General features: G+C 38.7%; 2 protein-coding genes across 2 annotated transcripts; both read left to right on the top strand.

Annotated features, from left to right (window-relative positions):
* Positions 1 to 592: 592 nt before the first annotated feature.
* On the top strand, positions 593 to 11,485 carry pdcd5 (programmed cell death 5). The gene is made up of 6 exons (XM_061881369.1): positions 593 to 790; positions 6,942 to 6,982; positions 7,137 to 7,198; positions 7,362 to 7,453; positions 10,994 to 11,065; positions 11,145 to 11,485. The coding sequence occupies exons 1-6, from the start codon at positions 725 to 727 to the stop codon at positions 11,190 to 11,192; spliced, it is 381 nt and encodes a 126-aa protein (XP_061737353.1). The 5' UTR covers positions 593 to 724; the 3' UTR covers positions 11,193 to 11,485.
* A 1,635-nt stretch (positions 11,486 to 13,120) lies between these two features.
* mvda (mevalonate (diphospho) decarboxylase a) lies at positions 13,121 to 23,399 on the top strand. The gene is made up of 10 exons (XM_061881301.1): positions 13,121 to 13,343; positions 13,468 to 13,538; positions 16,812 to 16,926; positions 17,010 to 17,156; positions 17,231 to 17,430; positions 17,541 to 17,615; positions 18,053 to 18,271; positions 18,539 to 18,651; positions 22,674 to 22,782; positions 22,972 to 23,399. Exons 1-10 carry the CDS (start codon positions 13,259 to 13,261, stop codon positions 23,089 to 23,091), a joined length of 1,254 nt encoding a protein of 417 aa, XP_061737285.1. The 5' UTR covers positions 13,121 to 13,258; the 3' UTR covers positions 23,092 to 23,399.
* The last annotated feature ends 278 nt before the right edge of the window (positions 23,400 to 23,677 follow it).

Raw genomic sequence — 23,677 nt, 5'->3', positions numbered from 1 at the left:
TACCGTGGTATTATCACGCCCTCGTTGGGGTCCTTCAGGCATTAGAGGGGCTGTCACGCCAAATGTCTTCCGGGGGGAAGGTTTTTGTAGGGGGGGAAGAAATTTGGCGTGACACCTCCACTTTCAGATGCACTTGAACGTCATGCCCAGGACACCAAAAATAAATGTGTAATAATACCATATTTGTATGCCTCGAAAATGAAGTAAAACAAAAAAAAATATGTTGATAAATGAACAAGTTACGATTCATACAAGACATTGTTTGTGAGGCACTTCAAGACACTTGTAATTAAGGGCCTGATAAATAAAATTTGATTGATTGATCATATAAAACGGGAACGTGTGCCCCCACCAAGATGGCCGCCTTGTAGGCATTCCACTTGCATGGCTGCTACATCGATGGTTATGGCAAGAAGGGATAGTTGTAATGTAGTAAGTAAATCTGTATGCTGTAAAAGTTGCACAGAAATAAACACGAACACATTGAACCGACCAAACATTTCAACAAAACCAGAAGTTTTTTGTTTTTTTTGTCACCAAATGGTGATCGAATCCAGCTTTCTTCGATTGCCTTTGCCTGTCTGCGGTCGATCGATATTTGACTACTCTCCCTTGAGCGAGCGAGCTAGCTTGCTCCTACTGGGTAGTCAGGGCCTGGCCTGTGGGCTGCAAGTTTAGCGTCTTTGTTACATTCTCATCATTTGAGTCCACTTGTACCAAAACCATGGCTGACGACGAATTAGAAACAATCAGGCGGCAAAGAATGGCAGAGCTACAGGCAAAGCACGGGGTAAGAAAGCTTTGTTTTTGGAAGCGTGTTAGCCTAGCTCTCACCTAACAAGGAGATGTGACTTCAAAAAGGTTTGTAGCTCTTGTGGTAAAATAAAACTGTCATCTGGGCGGCACGTCGGTGATATAATGAGATTATATATAATATAATTCCTCAAATTGGACAAAGGTTAAAAAATCGAAAATTCCCCCAATGTTTATTAGCTGCTAGCGATGTTGGCATGACAGTGTACACCCCTTTCCTGGTCAAGTGGGATTGAAGCATGTACTTCCATGCTGTTATGTGCATTAATATTTTTATTTACACTTTGGTCTGTTGAATTAACAAGTGCTTCAACGCATAAACATCAGCTAATACATACACTTTAAGTAATACATCACCAAATCACAAAACACAGCATATGTAGCTGAGATAGGCACCAGCGACCCCAAAGGGAATACGCAGTTGTAAAATGGATGGATGGATGTTGGGGACCACACTTGCTATACATTATGGTAGATGGGTTATAATTGTATACCGCTTTTCTACCTTCAAGGTACTCAAAGCGCTTTGACACTACTTCCACATTTACACATTCACACACACATTCACACACTGATGGCGGGAGCTGCCATGCAAGGCGCTAACCAGCACCCATCAGGAGTAAGGGGCAAGTGTCTTGCTCAGGACACAATGGACGTGACAAGGTTGGTACTAGGTAGGGATTGAACCAGGGACCCTCGGGTTGCGCACAGCCACTCTCCCACGGCGTCCCTATATATATATATATATATTAGAGATGCGCAGATAGGCAATTATATTATCCGCATCATCAAAGTCGTCATCCACCCGCCGCCCACCCGAACCAACATTTTATTAGGACCGTACCCGCCCGCCAACCGCCCGCTGAATTACATCAGAGGTTGGCCACCTTTACCACTCACAGAGCTATTTAAACCTGTTTCATAGAGTAATGAAATCAATTGGAGCCGCTAGCGTTCTCGCGACTATTCAGTAGTGTTCATCCTGATGACAAGAATATGGATATGCTGTGAAACCATTGCCTTTGAAATCTTCAACATGTACAAACCAATTGTTGGTCCAGCAACATGTTGTGTTTAGCTTCCACAGTCACACGTATGAGATTGAAAGGCATACTGGGTGATAGAGTACACTGATGGTTGTGATATAAACAACTTTAACACTTACTAATATGCACCACGCTGTGAAGCCACACAATACAAGATTGACAAACACATTTCGGTAGAGCATCCTCACAGTAACACAACATAAATGCAACACAACTAATACCCATAATCCTTTGTATTCATGACACTTCCTGAATATATTTTACACCCCCAACCCCGCCCACCTTACCGACGCAGGGGGGGTGGCGGGGTTTGGGGTGTATAAAATAGTCAGGAAGCGTCATGAATACAAAGGATTATGGGTATATATTTGTGTTGCGTTTATGTTGTGTTACTGTGAGGATGTTCTCCCGAAATGTGTTTGTCGTTCTTAATTGGTGTGGCTTCAAAGCGTGGTGCATATTACTAAGAGTGTTAAAATTGTTTATATCAAAACCATTAGTGTACTCTGTGTCACCCAGTATGCCTTGCAGTCATGTGCGTGTTGCCGCGGAAACCACACACAACATGATGCTGGACTGACAAGCAGATTGTACATGTTGTAGTAGGCGACAAAGTCAATGGCTTCATAGCACGCACTAATACTTAATATCTGAGTGACTGCCGGTAGTCATTCAAGAGAATAATATCGTCTCCTATTGACTTCTTCGCTTTATGACACGGGTCATAAATGGCTCTTTGAATGGCAAAGGATACTGATTCCAGAACCATGTATATCAAATATTTCCGGATGGTTCAACCGCCACCCGCCCGAATCTAATTAAAATGTATTTTTTCGTCATGTCAACCGCCCGACCCGCGGTTTACCCGCGGACTCCGCGGATAAGACCGCAAACTGCGCATCTCTAATACACATATATATATATAGACTACTTCATCTCCACAGAACTGTTTCATAAGGGAAGCCCTCATGAAACAGTTCTGTAGAGATGAAGTAGTCTTGTGATTTTTCCCACACATACATATTGCGCTCTACCACAGTATCGAGCACTATTCCCTGGATAATCCAATTAACACATATATATATATATATATATATATATATATATATATATATATATATATATATATATATATGTATGTATGTATATGTATGTATATATACTGATTTTATATAGTATTGAATGATGAGGGAAACCTTAAGTAGGGCTGTAACGATTGGTTTTAATAAGGTAGAAGTTACTTTATCCATAAACAATGTAAAAAATTGAGAAAGTGTGTGAAATCAGATTTATTGGGGTCATCCTAGATCAGGGGTCGACAACCTTTACCGCTTAAAGAGACATTTTGACCCGTTTTACCAAATAAAGAAAACAATGGGAGCCACAAAACACTTTTGAAATTTAATATGAAATGATATTGCATACAGAGTTTTTTCTGCTTTGCGTTATGAATAAAGCAGGGGTCACACCTTAATATGAAAATCATCCATCCATCCATCCATCCATTTTCTGCCGCTTATTCCCGTTCGGGGTCGCGGGGGGCGCTGGCGCCTATCTCAGCTACAATCGGGCGGAAGGCGGGGTACACCCTGGACAAGTCGCCACCTCATCGCAGGGCCAACACAGATAGACAGACAACATTCACACTCACATTCACACACTAGGGCCAATTTAGTGTTGCCAATCAACCTATCCCCAGGTGCATGTCTTTGGAAGTGGGAGGAAGCCGGAGTACCCGGAGGGAACCCACGCATTCACGGGGAGAACATGCAAACTCCACACAGAAAGATCCCGAGCCTGGATTTGAACCCAGGACTGCAGGACCTTCGTATTGTGAGGCAGACGCACTAACCCCTCTGCCACCGTGAAGCCATATGAAAATCAAACACATTAATTTGAAAATTAAATGTTAGTGCGACCCGCAAGTTTTATGTGAGTGACGCTTGACAGCAGCATACTTGCCAACGCAATTTGTCTGGGAAACTTCCGAATTAGAGAGCAAATATTCTCTCAAGTATCTGCTGCTGGTCCTGCGATTAAGGTGGCGACTTGTCCAGGGTGTACCCCGCCTTCCGCCCGATTGTAGCTGAGATAGGCGCCAGCGCCCCCCGCGACCCCAAATGGGAATAAGCGGTAGAAAATGGATGGATGGATGGGGTATTTTCTGCTTTTCACCCAACCATCAATAATAAGAGCATGTTATGATGACACTGTCTTTAGTGTCCTCTACAACCTGAACTAACGGCTTGTCAGCCCAGTCACATGTTGAATGTGGTTTCTGTACTCGCATGGAAGTGACTGCAAGGCATACTTGTTCAACAGCCATACAGGTTACACTGAGGGTTGTGATATAAACAACCGTGCGTCGGTTGAGGTGGGCAGGGTTTGGTTGTAGAAGGGTGTATAATGTAGCCTTGAATAGTTAAGGATGCATGGGATTCTGGGTATTTGTTCTGTTGTGTTTATGTTGTGTTATGGTGCGGATGTTCTCCCGAAATGTGTTTCTCAATCTTGTTTGGTGTGGGTTTACAGTGTGGCACATATTAGTAGCAGTGTTAAAGTTGTTTAGATCACAAACCTCAGTGTAACCAGTATGGCTGTTGAACAAGTATGCCTTGCAGTCCCTTTTGTGTTGTAACAGAGGCCACATATTACATGTGGCCGGCCGGCACGTAGATAGCAATGTGTAAAGGCGGGCGCGATGACATGTTTCAGAGAGCGGGAATTTCAATATTGCCGTGTGGGTGAAAATCGTAGAAAGTTTTCCCTGGGAGAGGCACTGTAACCCGAAAACCTTCTGGAAGAATCAGGGGCAGTCGGCAAGTATGCGGCTGAGCCACGTCAGAGCGATCAAAGAGCTGCATGCGGTTCGTGAGCCGCGAGTTGCCGACCCCTGTCCTAGATTAAAAGTTGACATGAAAATGACAATGCAATGACATGTATTGCATGTGAAAAATAAAGTATCTAAAAGCTTATTTATTTTGACGAAGGTTAAATAGTTTCCCATGTAATACACTGAGAATGTTATGTTACTCAATTATTCTATCTTATTTCAATTATTTTGCAGAAATATGGGGAAATACTTATCACAGCAGCATAATGCCTTTATTTCTTTTACAGAAAAGAGCAATTCATAATATTTTTAAAGTAGGATATAAAGACCACACAAATCCACTCTACATTAGGTCAGGATTATTAAAACTAAAAGAGAATTGTACACTCTATTAGTGACGTTCAAAGCTAGAAATAAAGTTCTTCCAAAGGACTTACAAAAGTTATTCGTGTTCACGTCTGAAGATGAGAATCACGAAAGGCCGTATGACTTTATAAACATCCAAGAGCGTGAACAAATTTGAAACAAATGTCCTTGTCTGTTGCTGATGTGAAAGCATGTAATCCTCTAAAAAAAGATTTAAAAAGTTGCAAATTAAAAAGTATGTTGGAATTCGGGTGTTGGTGGATAGAACAGTGATAAAGTCATCTAAAATACTTTGTGTTAAAAAAGGGGGCAGAGAATTAAATGAATATTATTTCATCTGCTCCTTTCTGATCATAGAAGTGTATAAGAAACAAAAACAATGAAATTATGAACTGTACGTGGCTTTCATATATGCATTCTCATGAAAGGAATACAAAGAAATGATGATGAACAACGATTCAAGTCAAAATTTGTGGTTGCAAATATGATTCATGGACGATATTATCTTTTTAGAACAATACAGTCTGAAACGATTCAGTGAGATGAAATTGATTTAGTAACATTTTAGGCAAAAAACAAACAGTATAATTGTGTAATAAATACTGGATACTGGACTCTGCAGGTGGAGTTTCCTATAATCCTGTTATTTCTTGTAAGGGAATTAGATATAAATGAATCATAGATACAAACCCCGTTTCCGTATGAGTTGGGAAATTGTGTTAGATGTAAATATAAACAGAATACAAGGATTTGCATATCCTTTTCAACCCATATTCAGTTGAATATGCTACAAAGACAAAATATTTGATGTTCAAACTGATAAACAGTTTTTTCTTTGCAGCTTTAAAATTTGATGTCAGCAACACGTGACAAAGAAGTTGGGAAAGGTGGCAATAAATACTGATAAAGTTGAGGAATGCTCATCAAACACTTATTTGGAACATCCCACAGGTGTGCAGGCTAATTGGGATGCCAATGCCTTCACATTGTATTTGAATAAACCAACACTTTAGGTTGAATTATCAAGAAGAAATATTTTCTGCTCACATTTTGACAATTAAGAAATTTTCTATAAAAGTAAAGTACCCAAAATTTTAAAAGTAGATTTACCTGCTAAATAAAGTTACCCGAACCAGCCACACAGTATCTGTTCTCTGTCCATGTTTCAACGATGGACATCGTCTCAGGTGTGCAGAAGCATGTATGCCCCCTCATCCCTCTTGGTGGTGTTGGCACCTTGTTTCCTATTTTACTTAGCCTCTTGGAGCCATCTTGGTTTCTATTTAAATTACTTTTCCTCGCGTGCCAGTTGTTGGGTTGTGGCTTCATGGTGTTGTGTTCCGGAAGTTGGTCCCTCACTGTATTTTGTTCCGCTGTCACTTTGTTGTGTTTGTTGTGTCCCTTGTGGTTTAAAGTTGTTTATATTATTGTATAGTATCGTTTGTATTTGTTGAGGCTTTTGCTATCGTGCTGTAGGTGAAAGTTTTTTTGTTGTTAATAATAATATTGTCTTGTGGAATTTGCGTTTGTTGTGACTTTTCTCAACCATCCAACTATTCGCCATTTTTGTTTTGATGACGTTCGTATCACTAAAAGTTTTAATCTTCATATTAAGTCTGCCGTTCCTCAATCCAATGTTTTCCTTTCTCTTGTATCGATAATATTGATCGATTCACTTTTAAAATGATCTTGGATCGATACCTAGCTTCCAGAAAGTAAACTTGCTGAGCACGGATTGATTTAGTTGAATCTAAGGAGTATAAATCAATATATCGATTAATCGTTGCACCCCTGCCCTTTAGGGGTGACTGTGTGGTGTCATGTACTCATTTTTATGTTTGCCTTAATGTGACAGTGCGTTTCTTTTTTTCATCTTGCTACAGAATGCCTCAAAAAATCAGCAAGGAGAGGAGGCCAAACAAAGGTGAGTCGCAAGATGGATTTCTCACTTCACTGCATATAAAAAGAAAGACAATATTTATTATCGATGTCAATTTCTTTACAAATGTAAGTACAAAAACTATGTACATGTAGGGGAAACCCTGACAGTTGAACTTGCCTTTTTGTCCTCCCCACAGAGAGGCTGATATGAGAAACTCCCTATTGTCTCAAGTTCTAGATCAGTCGGCTCGTGCAAGATGTAAGTGTTTCCTATCATCAAATCATATCTCTTCACTCAAATTACAAATCCAATTGTGTAGAATAGGACATTACATGATTAGAATACATGTTTTTGTAGTGGGTTAACATACTGCCTTATATCTGCAAAATTTTGATCGAACGCACATGTTTTCTCCCTTTAGTGAACAATCTAGCTTTGGTAAAACCGGAGAAGGCCAAGGCTGTAGAGGATTATCTCATTCAAATGACTCGCTTTGGGACAATCGCAGGAAAGGTAAGCAAATCATGTCTGATGCTTTAAGGGGAACATTATCACCAAACCTATGCAAGCATCAATATATACCCTGATGTTGCAGAAAAAAGACCATGTATTTTTTTAACCGATTTCCGAACTCTAAATGGGTGAATTTTGGCGAATTGAACGCCTTTCTGTTTATTGCTCTGGAGGGGATGACGTCAGAATGTGACGTCGCCAAGGTAATACAGCCTCTATTTTCATTTTCAACCCATTGTAAACGTTGGGTCTCAGCTCTGTTATTTTCCGTTTTTTCGACTATTTTTTGGAACCTTGGAGACATCATGCCTCGTCGGTGTGTTGTCGGAGGGTGTAACAACACTAACGGGGGGATTCAAGTTGCACCACTGGCCCGAAGATGCGAAAGTGTCTGCCGCCAGACCCCCATTGAATGTGCCAGAGTGTCTCCACGTTTTACCGGCGATGCTAAGACAGACATGGCACAGAGATGTATGGATAACCTGCAGATGCATTTGCAACGATTAAGTCAACAAAATCACAAAGGTGAGTTTTGTTGATGTCGTTGACTTATGTGCTAATCAGACATATTTGGTCTCGGCATGACTGCCAGCTAATCGATGCTAACATGCTATGCTAATCGATGCTAACATGCTATTTACGCTAGCTGTATGTACATTTGAAACTAGATACCCACATTTAATGCGAAACAAACACTTACCAATCGACGGATTTAAGTTGCTCCGGTGTCACAAGATGCGAAAGTCCTGATCGTTTGGTCTGCACATTTTACCAGCGATGCTAATAAGGCAGCCGTGCTGTGGGCCACTTCATTAGGTACACCCATGCCATGGCCGAATAGCGTCAATAGCTATTCACTCAATAGCTTCAATTTCTTCTTCAATTTCGTTTTCGCTATCTGCCTCCATACTCCGGCCATCTGTTTCAATACATGCGTAATCTGTTGAATCGCTTAAGCCACTGAAATCCGAGTCTGAATCCGAGCTAATGTCGCCAAATCTTGCTGTGGAAACCGCCATGTTGTTTGTATTGGCAGCCCTGTATGACGTCACAGGGAAATGGACAGTCACATCGCAAATAGCGAAAATCAAGAACTTTAAAGCTTTTTTTAGGGATATTCCGGGAGGTGTAAAATTTTGAAAAAAACTTTGAAAAATAAAACAAGCCTCTGGGAACTGATTTTTATTGTTTTCAACCCTTTTGAAATTGTGATAATGTTCCCCTTTAAAATCGACTTGGATGAACTATATTACGATGTTAATTTAAATTTTTTTTTTGTTTGAAAAATAATCAATCTTTGAAGCTGCTCATCGATTTAGTGTTTAGTTTGAAAATAATTTTACAGAGACATCCTGGATGAAAACCAACGCTTCCCATCCAATATGATGGAGCTCGAGAGGTGCTGCAAAGAGGAATGGGTGAAACTGCCCAAAGCCCAAGCTTGTGGCATCATGTTCAAAAATGCTTGAGGCTTTGTTGCTGCCAAATGTGCTTCAACAATGTATTGAGCAAAGGCTGTGAACACTTATTTATCAGACTCAACTTTAAAATTCTAATGACAAAAAGACATGCATGTTCTTGTCTCTCGTAATGATTGTGATTGATTTCAAATTCCAAAAAAAGTGAAGTTCCCCTGTAAGGCCTGAAAAATGTCTGAAATTCAAAAAAGGTTTTCAATACAATTTTAAAAGGTCTTAAAAATTTATTAACGGTCCTTGTATTTAAAAAATGCATAAACTTCAGTCTTTCTTATTAATGTTTTCATTTTTGAGGATGCTATAACGTAACTACAAAACGGAACCAAAGTAGGCTACCTGTGCTGCCTTGTCAGAATTTATCACGCACCATCAGATGGTAAATAGTAAATGGGTTGTACTTGTATAGTGCTTTTCTACCCCTTTTTAAGTAGCCCAAAGCGCTTTGTCAGTATTACCACATTCGCCCATTCACACACACATTCACACACTGATGGCGGGAGCCGCCATGCAAGGCGCTCACCAGGACCCATCAGGAGCAAGGGTGAAGTGTCTTGCCCAAGGACACAACAGACGTGACTAGGATGGTAGAAGGTGGGGATTGAACCAGCAACCCTGTGCTGTGTTACAGCTTAGCATAGCAGCAGAGAAAACTAAACAGAAGCCAACAAAGCCGAATTACTTGCATAAGATGGGTGAGTGCAAAATCTACGATTCATAGGTCCATAACGATCAATTTAATGCGTGCTTGAAGCTGGTGGATGGACACGTATAAAGTATTTAAGACCGGGAAGCATTTTTAAAAATTTCTGTGAAAGTGAATGAAATGATAATGTAAAAATAGAAAATCTGAGATAAATCTGTGTCAAAAGATGCTGAAACGCTACAAACACTTGCACAACTATACAAGGATCAACCTAACGCCCCCAAAGGAGTGTTATGTGGGTAAAGTGGCGCCAGTTCCTAAAGGAGATCAATATGAATTTTTTTATTACTGAAATCATACTACTACATACAGTAAGCACATGCTAATTTTGTTGTGGTAGTAGTGTATTCACAGCAGTAAAACTATAAAAAAAACACAATTATCTTATATTATTTCAATATGTATTCCAATATTTTCAGGTCAGCTTCTCATGCCTAATCTTTTCTACAAGTTTATACAGCAACTGACTGTAAAAGCTATAAAGGTTGTCTGTTTAGTGTTTACACTCATCTTATTGTGGGGTGAGGAATGCAAGGGAGATTTGCTAATGTCAACATGCCATGCCTAAATGGCATACCTAAACACTTGTCCTTGTTTATTAACACTATGTTTTCAAAAAAGTCACAAAAACAGGAAAAAATGTATTCAGACACACCTGATACCAAATGCGCTGAGCCAATTAGAATGTTATCCACATTATTCACATCCAAATTCTGTTTGAGGCCTTTCAAGCCGTAATCGTATTCCTTCTTTTTAGACAATCGCTCTGTCTGCACTCTGTTTCACAATTTTGTGCAGATACAGTAGTAGAACTATAGATGTTTTTAATCTGTTTTCTGAATCCTCACAGCCACAATAACACTTGATTGGTTTTAGACTCCCCCTGCTTCAGTATGATGCAGACTAGCAGTGCTACACTTCAACTGCTTAGTCAATTTAGCTACACTCTGTCAAGCTTTTTTTGATTTCTTTCTTTAATTCAATGAATATGATCCACTTTTTCCTCAACACTGTCCTTCAAATTAATGTTCTTCCCCCCATGCCTGGAAAAACAAAGTTATGTCAATCTCTGGCTATAAACTAATAATAGGATGTAAGATCAAAGGTTAAGGGCGCATTTTACTGGGTTCACTGTGACATTTGCTATGCCATCTAATGGCGAGGATTATGGTAACTCAAAGTTTTACTTGCAATTTAAAGCATAACTATTAGCTGAGAGACATCTATCACAAAACACTCTCAAATTGAGGTATGTGTGGAATCATTTGGATTTTTGTCATTGGAATGTCAAATCAAACTTGAATAAGTTTAGTATAACCACTGTATTGCTAAGAATGTGCTTTCCCCCTCTTTTGTCAGATTTCAGACTCCGGCCTGATAGAGATTCTACAAAAAGTCAGTCAGCAAACAAAAAACAACACAACGGTCAAAGTAAAAACACAACTAGGACAACACAGATATCCATCTTGTCAATTATTTGGTAGTAATGTATCATCATCCTTTTTCTCAGTTCAACAGGCAGAAGGTGATGGACTCGGATGAAGAAGATGATGATTAGCTGACAACCGGATCCTTGGAATTAATTCTTGAGGAATTACAGACATATATTTCACCAGGACTTTTGTTGTACTTCTGGCAACACTCCGCTGGTCTTCTTTTAGTAGTTACTTTTTTTTCCATATTCACTATGATTTCTATTTTACATACAGAGAGAAGTTAGAATAATGAGAAAAACGTGGCGCAAATGAAGCATTTGGAGGAATCCTACTCCAGTAAGAAACTTGGATCACTTGCTGATATGTATCTGAAATGTTTACAAAAAAATTAAATAAAAGGCCTTAAATGAACAAATACCGCTGTATCCATTCATTTACTAAAGGTACAAGTTCAGCTGACTTGGGGTGAGAGGTACACACATTGGACTTATCACATGTCAAACAGTTAATTAAAGGAATTTTGATATCTAACTCTTAAGAATTAAGTATTTTAAAGTTGATGAGTAACATCATGCTCTAAGGCAGGGGTCACCAACCTTTTTGAAACCAAGAGCTACTTCTTGGGTACTGATTAATGCAAAGGGCTACCAGTTTGATACAACACTTAAATAAATTGCCAAAAATAGCAAATTTGCACAATTTACCTTGAATAAATAAATCTATATATATAAAAAAAAATGGGTATTTCTGTCTGTCATTCCGTCGTACATTTTTTTCCTTTTATGGAAGGTTTTTTTGTAGAGAATAAATGATGAAAAAAACAAACGGTTTAAAAGAATGAAAAAACCCGAAAAAAAATGAAAATTTAATTTTGAAAAATAGTTTATCTTCAATTTTGACTTTAAAATTCGAAATTGAACTGAAAAAAATGAAGAGAAAAACTAGCTAATTTGAATCTTTTTGAAAAAATAATTTATGGAACATCAGTAATTTTTCCTGATTAAGATTAATTTTTGAATTTTGTTGACATGTTTTAAATAGGTTAAAATCCAATCTACACTTTGTTAGATTATATAACAAATTAGACCAAGCTATATTTCTAACAAAGACAAATCATTATTTCTTCTAGATTTTCCAAAACAAAAACTTTAAAAGAAATTCAAATGACTTTGAAATAAGATTTAAATTTGATTCTACGGCTTTTCTTGATTTGCCAGAATATTTTTTCTGAATTTTAATCATAAATTTAAAGAAATATTTCACAAATATTCTTCCATCTAAAAAACAGAAGCTAAAATTAAGAATTAACTTAAAATGTATTTATTATTCTTTAAAATAAAATAAAAAATACTTGAACATTGATTTACATTGTCAGGAAAGAAGAGGAAGGAATTTAAAAGGTAAAAAGGTATATGTGTTTAAAAATCCTAAAATAATTTTTAAGGTATTTTTTCTCTAAAATTGTCTTTCTGAAAGTTATAAGAAGCAAAGTAAAAAATAAATGAATTAAAACAAGTGAAGACCAAGTCTTTAAAATATTTTCTTGGATTTTCAAATTCTATATGAGTTTTGTCTCTTAGAATTAAGAATGTTGAGCAAAGCGAGACCAGATTGCTAGTAAATAAATAACATTTAAAAAAATAGAGGCAGCTCACTGGTAAGTGCTGCTATTTAAGCTATTTTTAGAACAGGCCAGCGGGCTACTCATCTGGTCCTTACGGGCTACCTGGTGCCCGGGGGCACCTCGTTGGTGACCCCTGCTATATGGTGATTTATAAAGAATGACATTCCCTAATCAGGACTACACTGGTTTGTCTTTAACAAATAACGAACAGCAAGAAATAACAACGATCCATTGTGTTTTAACTTTCAGTGATTATATTTTTTTTTAATCAATGTTAAGGTTGTGGCAATATGTCAAAAGTATGGGACATGGTTCGATCTAGTACGCCACTCCGCACCAGTGTGGTCAGATAATCTGCAATTGGCTAGGCAGACTGCACGCGCCAAACAGCCTAGTTTTGATTGGTTGTTGCTTTAGCCACGTGTTGAACATCAACCAATCACAATAACAGTAGTGGTGAGTCAAAGGCATGGTTCAGTTGTGCTAGCCAACATGGCTACTAAACTCTACAGTAGCCTATGTTGTGGTTTTAGATAGTGGTACTACGACAAATATTATATAGAAATGCAAATAGGCCACAAGGACAATATGGAGAAGGCACACATGATTACGTGCACAGCTCCTGTGAATATAGCTGTCGTTAAATACTGTGAGTATTATCTTGACTCATTTATATGTTTTACTGACTTTCAGCTTTCACTATAAAATGTCAATTTTTTTCCTGGCCAAGTCAATGTTGGTGGCATTTTAAAAAAATGCATGCATATTTTCAGGGGGAAAGAGAGATGAGGACCTAATCCTACCCATTAACTCATCGTTGAGCGTCACACTTCATCAAGATCAGGTAATCAAATATATACCACTGTCAGGTGTTTGTTGATTGATAACTACTAATTATGTGTGTTATCAATATGGCAGCAGTAGATAACAATAGGTACACCTACACAATCGTTGCAAACATTCTGATTTTAAACTATGACACGTAACTTCTTCCCGGTGTTGTACCGGAATCTGTTACCCATCGGAATTTGTAACTCCAGGGGGCGATGTTCCCATGGCGTTTGTTTGATGGTTAAACGGTAAGGCCAAAGAGGAGGAGAAGAAGAACGCTTGCGTAAATGGCGTAAACCAGTGGTTCTTAACCTTGTTGGAGGTACCAACCCCACCTGTTTCATATGTGCATCCACCAAACCCTTCCTTAGTGAAAAAAAAATATATATTTTTTTAAAATTCAAGACTGAAGTTCTAGTGGGGCAAAAAGTATTTAGTCAGCCACCGATTGTGCAAGTTCTCCCACTTAAAATGATGACAGAAGTCTGTAATTTTCATCATAGGTACACATCAACTGTGAGAGACAGAATGTGAAAAAAAATCCAGAAATTCACATTGTAGGAATTTTAAAGAATTTATTTGTAAATTCTGGTGGAAAATAAGTATTTGGTCAACCATTCAAAGCTCTCACTGATGGAAGGAGGTTTTGGCTCAAAATCTCACGATACATGGCTCCCTTCATTCTTTCCTTAACACGGATCAATCGTCCTGTCCCCTTAGCAGAAAAACAGCCCAAAGGCATGATGTTTCCACCCCCATGCTTCACAGTAGGTATGGTGTTCTTGGGATGCAACTCAGTATTCTTCTTCCTCCAAACATGACGAGTTGAGTATATACCAAAATGGATACATGGATGATACAGCAGAGGATTGGGAGAATGTCATGTGGTCAGATGAAACCAAATTAGAACTTTTTGGTATAAACTCAACTGGTCGTGTTTGGAGGAAGAAGAATACTGAGTTGCATCCCAAGAACACAATACCTACTGTGAAGCATGGAGGTGGAAACATCATGCTTTGGGGCTGTTTTTCTACTAAGGGGACAGGACGATTGATCCGTGTTAAGGAAAGAATGAATGGGGCCATGTATCGTGAGATTTTGAGCCAAAACCTCCTTCCATCAGCGAGAGCTTTGAATGGTTGACCAAATACTTATTTTCCACCATAATTTACAAATAGATTATTTAAAATTCCTACAATGTGAATTCCTGGATTTTTTTTCATATTCTTCCTCTCACAGTTGAAGTGTACCTATGATGAAAATTACAGACCTCTGTCATCATTTTAAGTGGGAGAACTTGCACAATCGGTGGCTGACTAAATACTTTTTTGCCCCACTGTAAAACAAGAATGGGAAAGAATTCCACTTTCAAAGCTTCAACAATTAGTTTCCACGGTTCTCAAACGTTTATTGAATGTTATTAAAAGAAAAGGTGATGAAACAGTTTTAGAACATTTCTCAACGAGCTATTGCAAGGAATTTAGGGATTTTACCATCTACGGTCCGTAAAATCATCAAAAGGTTCAGAAAATCTGGAAATATCACTGCACGTAAGCGATGATATTACAAATCTTTGATCCCTCAGGCGGTACTGCATCTACAACCGACATCAGTGTGTAAAGGATATCACCACTTGCCTTTTTAACAGTAATTCTCAGAACACAGCCTGTCACACAGCATCATGAAGCAGTTGATAGGTTGATGTTCCTGGCTAAAATATTTGTGTGTATGTCCTATAAAAATATTTACCTATAAAAATACCATTGTTAAAGGTAAATTATTTTCATGTTGCTGCTAGCGTTTAAACATGTCCTCTTAAACCAGGACACTTTATTTCACATGTTATTTTGTGTTTTTTGTTTGCAGAAGAATTGAGCATAGCTTGAAGGTTTTTTTACTTTTGTTTTTTTGAAGACGATTGGAGATTATATTTGACTTTTCTCATACCTATTAAATACTTTTTGTTTTTTCTTATCTAAAAATACCAATTAAGTTGGGATCCTACAATGTAAAACCTACTTTTCTTACTTGTCGGTACCTGTTTTGTATATTTGGGATCCCAAAAATTTTAAATGAAGACATAGTGGAGATATTTAGTTTTGTTTCGTACGTTACGTTTTGCATTTGAGGGTCAGTCTATGGGCCAAACTATATGGGATTATGAGTTTTGGTCCATATTGCAAAGCCGTACACTAATGTTAGTGACAGTGCTAGCACAATTTATGGACATTCTCTGTGTTTAATTGAGCGTTACAGTACGCCTTATGATGGCATTATATTTATATGTCATGTCATGTGCAGATAGACAGACAACATTCACACTATCTGTGTTGGCCCTGTGATGAGGTGGCGACTTGTCCAGGGTGTACCCCGCCTTCCGCCCGATTGTAGCTGAGATAGGCGCCAGCGCCCCCCGCGACCCCGAAAGGGAATAAGCGGTAGAAAATGGATGGATGGATGGATGTCATGTGCATGTGTACGTTTTTTGATTGTTTATACTGAAATTGTAGTATTTAAAACCATTCATAATGCTACAAAAAATGTCTGTGCTACAAATGTTTTTCATTCAGTAGCACTGGTGCTACTACTAAAAAAGCTAAGTGTACAGTAGTAAGTGGGTGTAAATTTGAAATCATAACCAATAACATTGTCTAAAACTTTTGCTGAAGTTTGGATTACACTCAAAGTTTGATATAGTGCGGCCCTTAACAACGCGAAATTCTACATAACGGGATTGTGCTGTTGACCCCAAATTTTAGTTTGTTTTCTTCCATTAGAGTGTATCGATTGTTTTTCATCAAATTGCCATATTTGAAAACTTACAGAGTAAATCACTTTGAAAGTCTCTAAAAACAAGAAATGGGGAAAAAATAAATACATAAAAATTAAAAAATATTGATACTACTGGTGGATAAGGCCCACCCCATTCTGTGACGTGGTAGCACAATCCAACATTCACGTCACATCACGGGCACTATCCACCAAGCAGGTTTAAGCAGCTGAGCTACGGGCATAACTTTTTCTCGAAGAACAGCTTGAAAAATAAGGATTTCTACATAATGCGATCTCGGCAATCAAGCGATTCGTATTTTATGGACCCCATTGACCGTGTTGTATGGAACTTTAAGTGTACCACTTTTAAACTGCTGTTTGATTTTGCTGACCTATGGTGTTATTATTGTACATGCATTTTGACTGTATCTTGCAGTTGTAATGTACAACTGTTAAAAAATATTAGCATGCTTATTCACTGTAAAAAAGGCAGTAACTTTTTTGTTCCGTCCAGCTAAAAACAACCACAACAGTGACCACCAGTAAGTCTTTCCAAGAAGATCGACTATGGCTCAACGGGAAAGAGGAGGATATTAGCCATCCGAGGTTACAGTCCTGTCTAAGAGAGAGTAAGACTGGTCGTCATTGTCTATTCTTATAATCAAAATTGTAATGTTATTTTCAGCATTCTGTCTTTGTCTCCTGTGTTTAGTTCGACGTCTTGCAAGGAAAAGACGAAATGACGCAGACCCCGATTTGGATTCAACTTGTTTGTCTCATAAAGTTCACATCTGTTCCGTCAACAATTTCCCCACTGCTGCTGGACTTGCTTCCTCAGCTGCTGGTTTCGCATGCTTAGGTGAGTTCATGTGTGGCGTAAATGATGATTAACTTGAAAGCACTCATATTCAGTTTCCATCACGGTTTTTACAGTGTACACGCTGGCCCAGGTTTTTGGTGTAGAAGGGGACTTGTCTGGGGTTGCTCGCCAAGGTTCAGGCAGTGCATGCAGGAGTATGTACGGGGGGTTCGTCAAGTGGATCATGGGGCATCAGAGTGACGGCAAGGACAGCATTGCCCAGCAGGTGGAGCCAGAGACTCATTGGCCCGAACTGAGAATACTTGTGCTTGTGGTATGTTGCTGATTGATGGAGGGAAGTACTTTACTTGACAACATGAAATATGAAGAAACAATACGAGTTAGGCAAGTTGGTTATAATTGGATCTATTTTCTTTGTGACAGGCCAGTGCTGAGCGCAAACCTGTGGGCAGCACGTCTGGCATGCAAACGAGCGTACAAACAAGTTTTCTTCTAAAGGTACCTTATGTAACCCCACAACATGCTGTTCATTTATGCTTGGCATTTACCAAGCAGCCAAGTTTCGGTTCTCAATTTGTGACTTAAAACAGTTATGAAGTGTTTAAAAATAACAGGCCTGAATCTTTACCACTCTTTGTACCTTTTTTTGTCACTCACTTCTAATCTTAGTTTACCGTGTAACTTTTCTTTTTTATTAAGTTATAGGCAGGTTACATTCTGTTGCATTGCTTTGGTATCTTGCTATTTATAAAAGAGTCATCCAGCCTACACACCCTGAAATGGAAACACAATCCACACCATGTCATATTTTGTCATCTTGAGCAAAACTGAATTGCGCTGATTGGTGGAAAAAGGGCTTGACATTACAATTAGAGACACATTAATTTCTCAACTATGAATTAACAGACCTGAAAACATGTTTTTGTGTTTTGTAGCACCGGGCTGAGTCGGTTGTCCCAGGACGCATGGTCGAGATGATTGAAGCAGTGCGCAGGAAAAACTTTACTGCTTTTGCTGAACTAACGATGAAGGACAGTAACCAGTTTCATGCCACCTGCCTGGACACATACCCTCCGATATTATACCTCAACAGTGTGTCTCATCAAGTCATCAACTTGGTGCATCGATATAATCGACACTACGGCGAGACCAGAGTAAGCAAGGCACTGGAAAGAAAGTTGAATGATGTCGCACACTAGTTTTAATCAGGGGCCAACTATGTAAGAAGTGACGTAACTAAACTAACACAAAAAAATGCTGAATAAAAATAGCTCCCGTCAAAGAGCTGACAGGCCACCGTTACGTACTGCACATGTTTTAACTTCCTTGTTGTTGCCACTCAGGGCATATTTTTTTTAACATGATTTTCTTGATTTAAGAACAATTGCTGTGTATGTTATTTAATGTTTGTGTCGGTCTAGGTGGCGTACACCTTTGATGCAGGACCCAATGCTGTGATATTCACTTTACAGCAGCACGTTCTTGACTTTAGTCAAGCTGTCCGACATTTCTTCCCTCCAGAAACCAATGGACAGTGAGTTGGCAATTATCTACTTTTCACCATCCATCAATTTTCTGTACCACTTGTCCTCATTAGTGTTATAGGAGCGCTGAAGCCTAAACCAGATGACTTTGGGGACATATTGTATAGACAAACAATCATTTACACTCACCAGTCACACCTGTAAGGCCTACATGCTCACCAGTGGCCAAGTGGTTAGTGTCCGCGCTGAGATCGGTAGGTTGGGAGTTCAAACCCCGGCCGAGTCATACCAATGACTATGAAAAAAATGGGACCCATTGCCTCCCTGCTTGGCACTCAGGATCAAGGGTTGGAATTGGGGGTTAAATCACCATGAAATGATTCCCGGGCGCGGCACCGCTGCTGCCCACTGCTCTCCTCACTTCCCAGGGGGTAATCAAGGGGATGGGTCAAATGCAGAGGACAAATTTCACCACACGTAGTGTGTGTGTGACAATCATTGGTACTTTAATTTTAACTTTATTAGGCCACTGTGCAGCCCTTATTAAGGATTTGTACGGTAATAAAAAAACGTGAAAAAGTCATGACATTTTCAAGTACACTTTTAAGGGCCAGAAAAAGTTGTGTACAATTATATTTCTTTCAGAAGTTTAAAAAAAAAAATCATGTAAATATATCCAAAGTTTCATTAATGCAATCGAAATTGACGTGTCGTAATAAAATTGCTAAGGACCCATCCATCCATCCATTTTCTACCGCTTGTTCCCTTTTGGGGTCGCGGGGGGCGCTGGCACCTATCTCAGCTACAATCGGGCGGAAGGCGGGGTACACCCCGGATAAGTCGCCACCTCATCGCAGGGCCAACACAGATAGACAGACAACATTCACACTCACATTCACACACTAGGGCCAATTTAGTGTTGCCAATCAACCTATACCCAGGTGCTTGTCTTTGGAAGTGGGAGGAAGCCGGACTACTCGGAGGGAACCCACGCATTCACGGGGAGAACATGCAAACTCCACACAGAAAGATCCCGAGCCTGGATTTGAACCCAGGACTGCAGGACCTTCGTATTGTGAGGCAGACGCACTAACCCCTCTGCCACAGTGAAGCCTTGCTAAGGACCACGGTGATGTTTTGGTCGTGTGGAAAATGGATTGTCTAGTCTGTGTGAGCATGGCCTTGATGAAAAATTAGAAATAATACATTAAATAAAACATGATTTTTAAAAAGTCACAATAAAAATTGTGACTAGCAAAAGACACGACATTCTAAATGCAAACTGGGCTGTAAAACATTTGACATTTCAAATTTGGGCAAGGCAGTGCTCGTTAGCCACTCAAATGAGAAAAAGCATTAAACTGTAGCCACTTTTGCTGGCAGTGCAATACTCGTAAGTGATAAAGGCTAATGCTGTGATGAGTCAGCAACAGTTCTACTGTTTCCACAGCATCAGGAAGACAACTTCGGACATTTCTGCAAAAAATTAAGTGCTCAAAGCCGAGATACCAGGGCCACAAAAATTAGTTAAGTCATACTAATTCATGTCCTCACAGGACACAAGCCGTCTTTTTTCCGCCAGGTTCCTGTACAGGCAGATTACTGCAAAATCTCCTCGTGGTGGGATGTAGTGTTCCTCTGCGTGCCTTTTGGGCTTTTTCTGCACTTTAAAGGACTCTATAAATGGTGTCTCGACAAACGACATGTAGTGCTGTTTAACAAAAACCTAAACCACCATTTGTCCGACAAATAGATATATCTGTAGGATGGAGCAGAAGTCAGAACTAAATATGTTGGAACTGTAATATGAGAATGTGTATCCATGTCTATGTCCACACGAACACAGAGAGTTTCAAAAACACATTTTTGGGGTTAAAACCATCTCCAGCTACACAAGTGTAGTTTCAAAACTGTCTTAAGTCTACACACAAACACATACATTTGATGTCATGCACATTTTGTCCAATCAGAATCCTAGTAAAAGTAGCCACAGATGACCTGGTGGCATTACACCTGTTTTTATAATGTTTATTTTGATATACTAGACGTACAATGACATGTACATTATTTTTAAAACCAGCCTCCATTTACACAGAGCCCTGGGAACATTCATGAATTTCATTTTTTGGTGTTTAAAGTGCGCATGCAGGCCTGTGCTGCTGAAACCCAACACTCATTGAATTATAACATGTTTAATCAGCAACATGTACAGCAAAGTGTACATAAATTCTAAAATCAGCACACACAAACAAGCCAAGGAAACCCTTTTGCATGTGTAAGTGCCTAAAGCGCACAGACGTGCGTGTGCAGCTGTAAAACTCTCTTTGAATTATTACACATTTAATAGTCGATACAGTGATTTATGTGCAATGAAGTGTACATTGTCTTTAACATTAACAAGGAGGAAGAACACATTGGATTTTTTTAGTCGCTCGGTTGCGTTAAATGCACATGCACAGTCGCGTGAGTTAACTACATGATCTGTCGTTAAACAATAATTAAAAACCTGAGATAATGTACTGTTCTTATGACCCAGACCAAAAAGTCTTGCCAGTCAAAGTTGTTCCATCAGGTGGAGGTCAGACAGCAATCGTATCTCAAACAGATGACTGTCATTGTTACTACTGGCAGGAGAATCGCAAAGCCCATTTTGATTTGTCTTTCTTTTTTTTTTATTGCTGTTAAGTGAAATTAGCAGCATATTTACGGTCAAACATACAGTAGTCTTCTTATAGTGTGTTTAAAGGCAGCAAGGCGTGTTTTTGAGCTTTCGAAATGACGCACAAACGTGACATCCTCAGAGGAGTTCAAGTCTCCGTTTGTGAGGTGGACATGCATACACTGGACGAAGAGTTTTGGAACTCTACAATTTGGCCAACGTTTGCAAAAGTCTGTGTTTTTAAAGGCAGAAGTATACGTTTGCGTGTGGCCAAGAGACCTAAACGCAGAGATAAGTATGCGTTTACTAAGTATCCGTTGTTTGTGTGGACATGGCCTAAGTGTGCCTCTCCGGTGTTTTTTGTTTTAAAGAGGGACCAAACATTTCTGATATTAACCTAATTTTACTTAGGATTCAAGGAACTTTATTGCCATAGCAGTACACATGGGACACATACAATGGCCCATAATGTAACACATTACTATAAAAAACAATCGTATATCCATAATAATGTAGTATTAATGTTAGGATAATTAGATTTTGGTGGTCCCATTGAGATAAAATAATGTATTTTAATCATGGAAATTCAGTGAAAGATTTTTGAAAACTCATTGAAAATCATCAATAGTGTATAAAGCGTTCATGTCACGGCTATCTAACTAGTGGCTCAAGTTTATTTCAAAACTTGGGAGACAAATATTTTTGCAGCAAATTTCTAAAAACATTAGTGACCACTTTAGACACATTGGCAGATCCCTGCTTTGACATTTTAACCTTACAAGCAAACCTAAAACACTGGGGTCCAGATTTATGATGTACATAACTGAGGCGTTCCTCAAGGCACACCTTTAAGTCCTGTCTTCTATGGTAGTAACACTTGTTTATTCGTAATGGGAATTATGTTAGTAAGGTGTTGCTTCAGATGCAGTCAGCAGTTATTTGTTTAAACCAATTTAGTTATATTATTGGTGTTCCTAAAGATTCCACTGTAGGTCCTTTTTTTCATCAGTTGGGCGATTGGTGGCTTCTGAGTTCAGTTTAAAAAAAATCTGAGACCCACATTTTTGTAGCTGATTCTTAAAAATACTATGGTGCTGTCATGGAGATGATCTTTTATTAGCTTCTTTAAAGAAAGTCCTTAAAAGCAGCAGAGCGCTCCTGCAACTCTTGACAAAATAAAAGGAGCAAAATTAAATCTGTACTGTAGAGAAAGCTGGTTCTCTAGAATATACAAAATAAGACTAATAGTGAAAAAAGAAATTTGGGCCCCCGGTCTTTGGTTCTTTGGAAATAATGTAAGACCCCTTAAACAATTTAGTTGAATATCTCTGTATGTATACTCTAAAGATGTGTATTATTGTGAGTTGTGTTTGCCCACTCTAAGTGTGTCATCAAATGTTTTCTTTTCTGTAGGTTTATAAAAGGTCTACCAATTCCTCAAGCTGATATTTCTGTGGAGCTAAAACAGGCTATTGGTTTGGAGCCCATGCCTAAAGGAATTAGCTACATTATCAGTACAAAGGTATGCACAAACAAAATACAGTTTTTCATTATTCACCAGTTTTTCATCTCAGATGCTTGAGTCCCACAGTTATACTAGATCTTAAAAAAGCTGTAGCTGCTTCAGACTGATATGATTAATTTACAAAACATATTGTGTGTGACTTGTTTTTGTACTGTACTCACTTTGTGTCTGTGGTGTATTCCAAAGGCTGGTCCAGGTCCTTGTGTTGTGAAGGATCCCACACAGCATCTGCTTGGACCTGATGGGTTACCAAAGCACAGTGAGAAACATCAAGACAATGGATTAGAACACAACATTGGTTTCTGATATGTACATGCATTTCCTATAGGTCTCTCAATTGACAGATATTTTAGAATTACTTTTTTTGTAAGGACATTGTTTTTACCACTGAACACTGATTTACAAATATGGATTTTGTCAACAAGATTGTGAATGTGTCATTGGCCTTCGATTGGCTCAGCCTCAGGCAGAAGAACATGGTAGCGGTGTAATCATGTTTTTGACCAACATACTGAACTATAAAAATGTTTGTTGTATAAGTAATTGCTTTAATTCACTGTGTATATATCTACAAAGTTATATGAAATTGTGTAATAAAGTAGTACCTCAACGGAGCTCTTAACTCAGAAACGTGTAACTCAAACCAGTGTCTCCTATTAAAATTGGAGATTTAGACTTCCTTTATTGTCATTCAAATTTGAACTTTACAGTACAGATAAGAATAAAAATGTGTTACATAAGCTCGTTGTAGTGCAGGATAAAAGAGCAATAAGGTGCAGATATAAATAGATTTACTGTACAGATAAAGATATTACACTTTTGCATATACATCCACGTTTATAGCTGTATGTTATATTGTATTTATAGTCCAGCGAGTTAATCTGTTTTTTTG

This window comes from Nerophis ophidion, linkage group LG02 (genome assembly GCF_033978795.1).
Source record: "Nerophis ophidion isolate RoL-2023_Sa linkage group LG02, RoL_Noph_v1.0, whole genome shotgun sequence".
Taxonomy (NCBI): Eukaryota; Metazoa; Chordata; class Actinopteri; order Syngnathiformes; family Syngnathidae; genus Nerophis; species Nerophis ophidion.
This window is presented reverse-complemented; position numbering and strand designations above follow the sequence as displayed.

Excerpts from the sequence above, each read along its gene's own strand:
- mvda (XM_061881301.1), top strand. The coding sequence starts at position 13,259 with ATGCAAATAGGCCACAAGGACAATATGGAGAAGGCACACATGATTACG. Across the intron at positions 18,272-18,538 it reads GACACTACGGCGAGACCAGA|GTGGCGTACACCTTTGATGC; the intron begins GTAAGCAAGGCA and ends GTGTCGGTCTAG. Across the intron at positions 18,652-22,673 it reads CCTCCAGAAACCAATGGACA|GTTTATAAAAGGTCTACCAA; the intron begins GTGAGTTGGCAA and ends TCTTTTCTGTAG.
- pdcd5 (XM_061881369.1), top strand. The coding sequence starts at position 725 with ATGGCTGACGACGAATTAGAAACAATCAGGCGGCAAAGAATGGCAGAG. Across the intron at positions 6,983-7,136 it reads GGAGAGGAGGCCAAACAAAG|AGAGGCTGATATGAGAAACT; the intron begins GTGAGTCGCAAG and ends TCCTCCCCACAG. Across the intron at positions 7,454-10,993 it reads TTGGGACAATCGCAGGAAAG|ATTTCAGACTCCGGCCTGAT; the intron begins GTAAGCAAATCA and ends CTCTTTTGTCAG.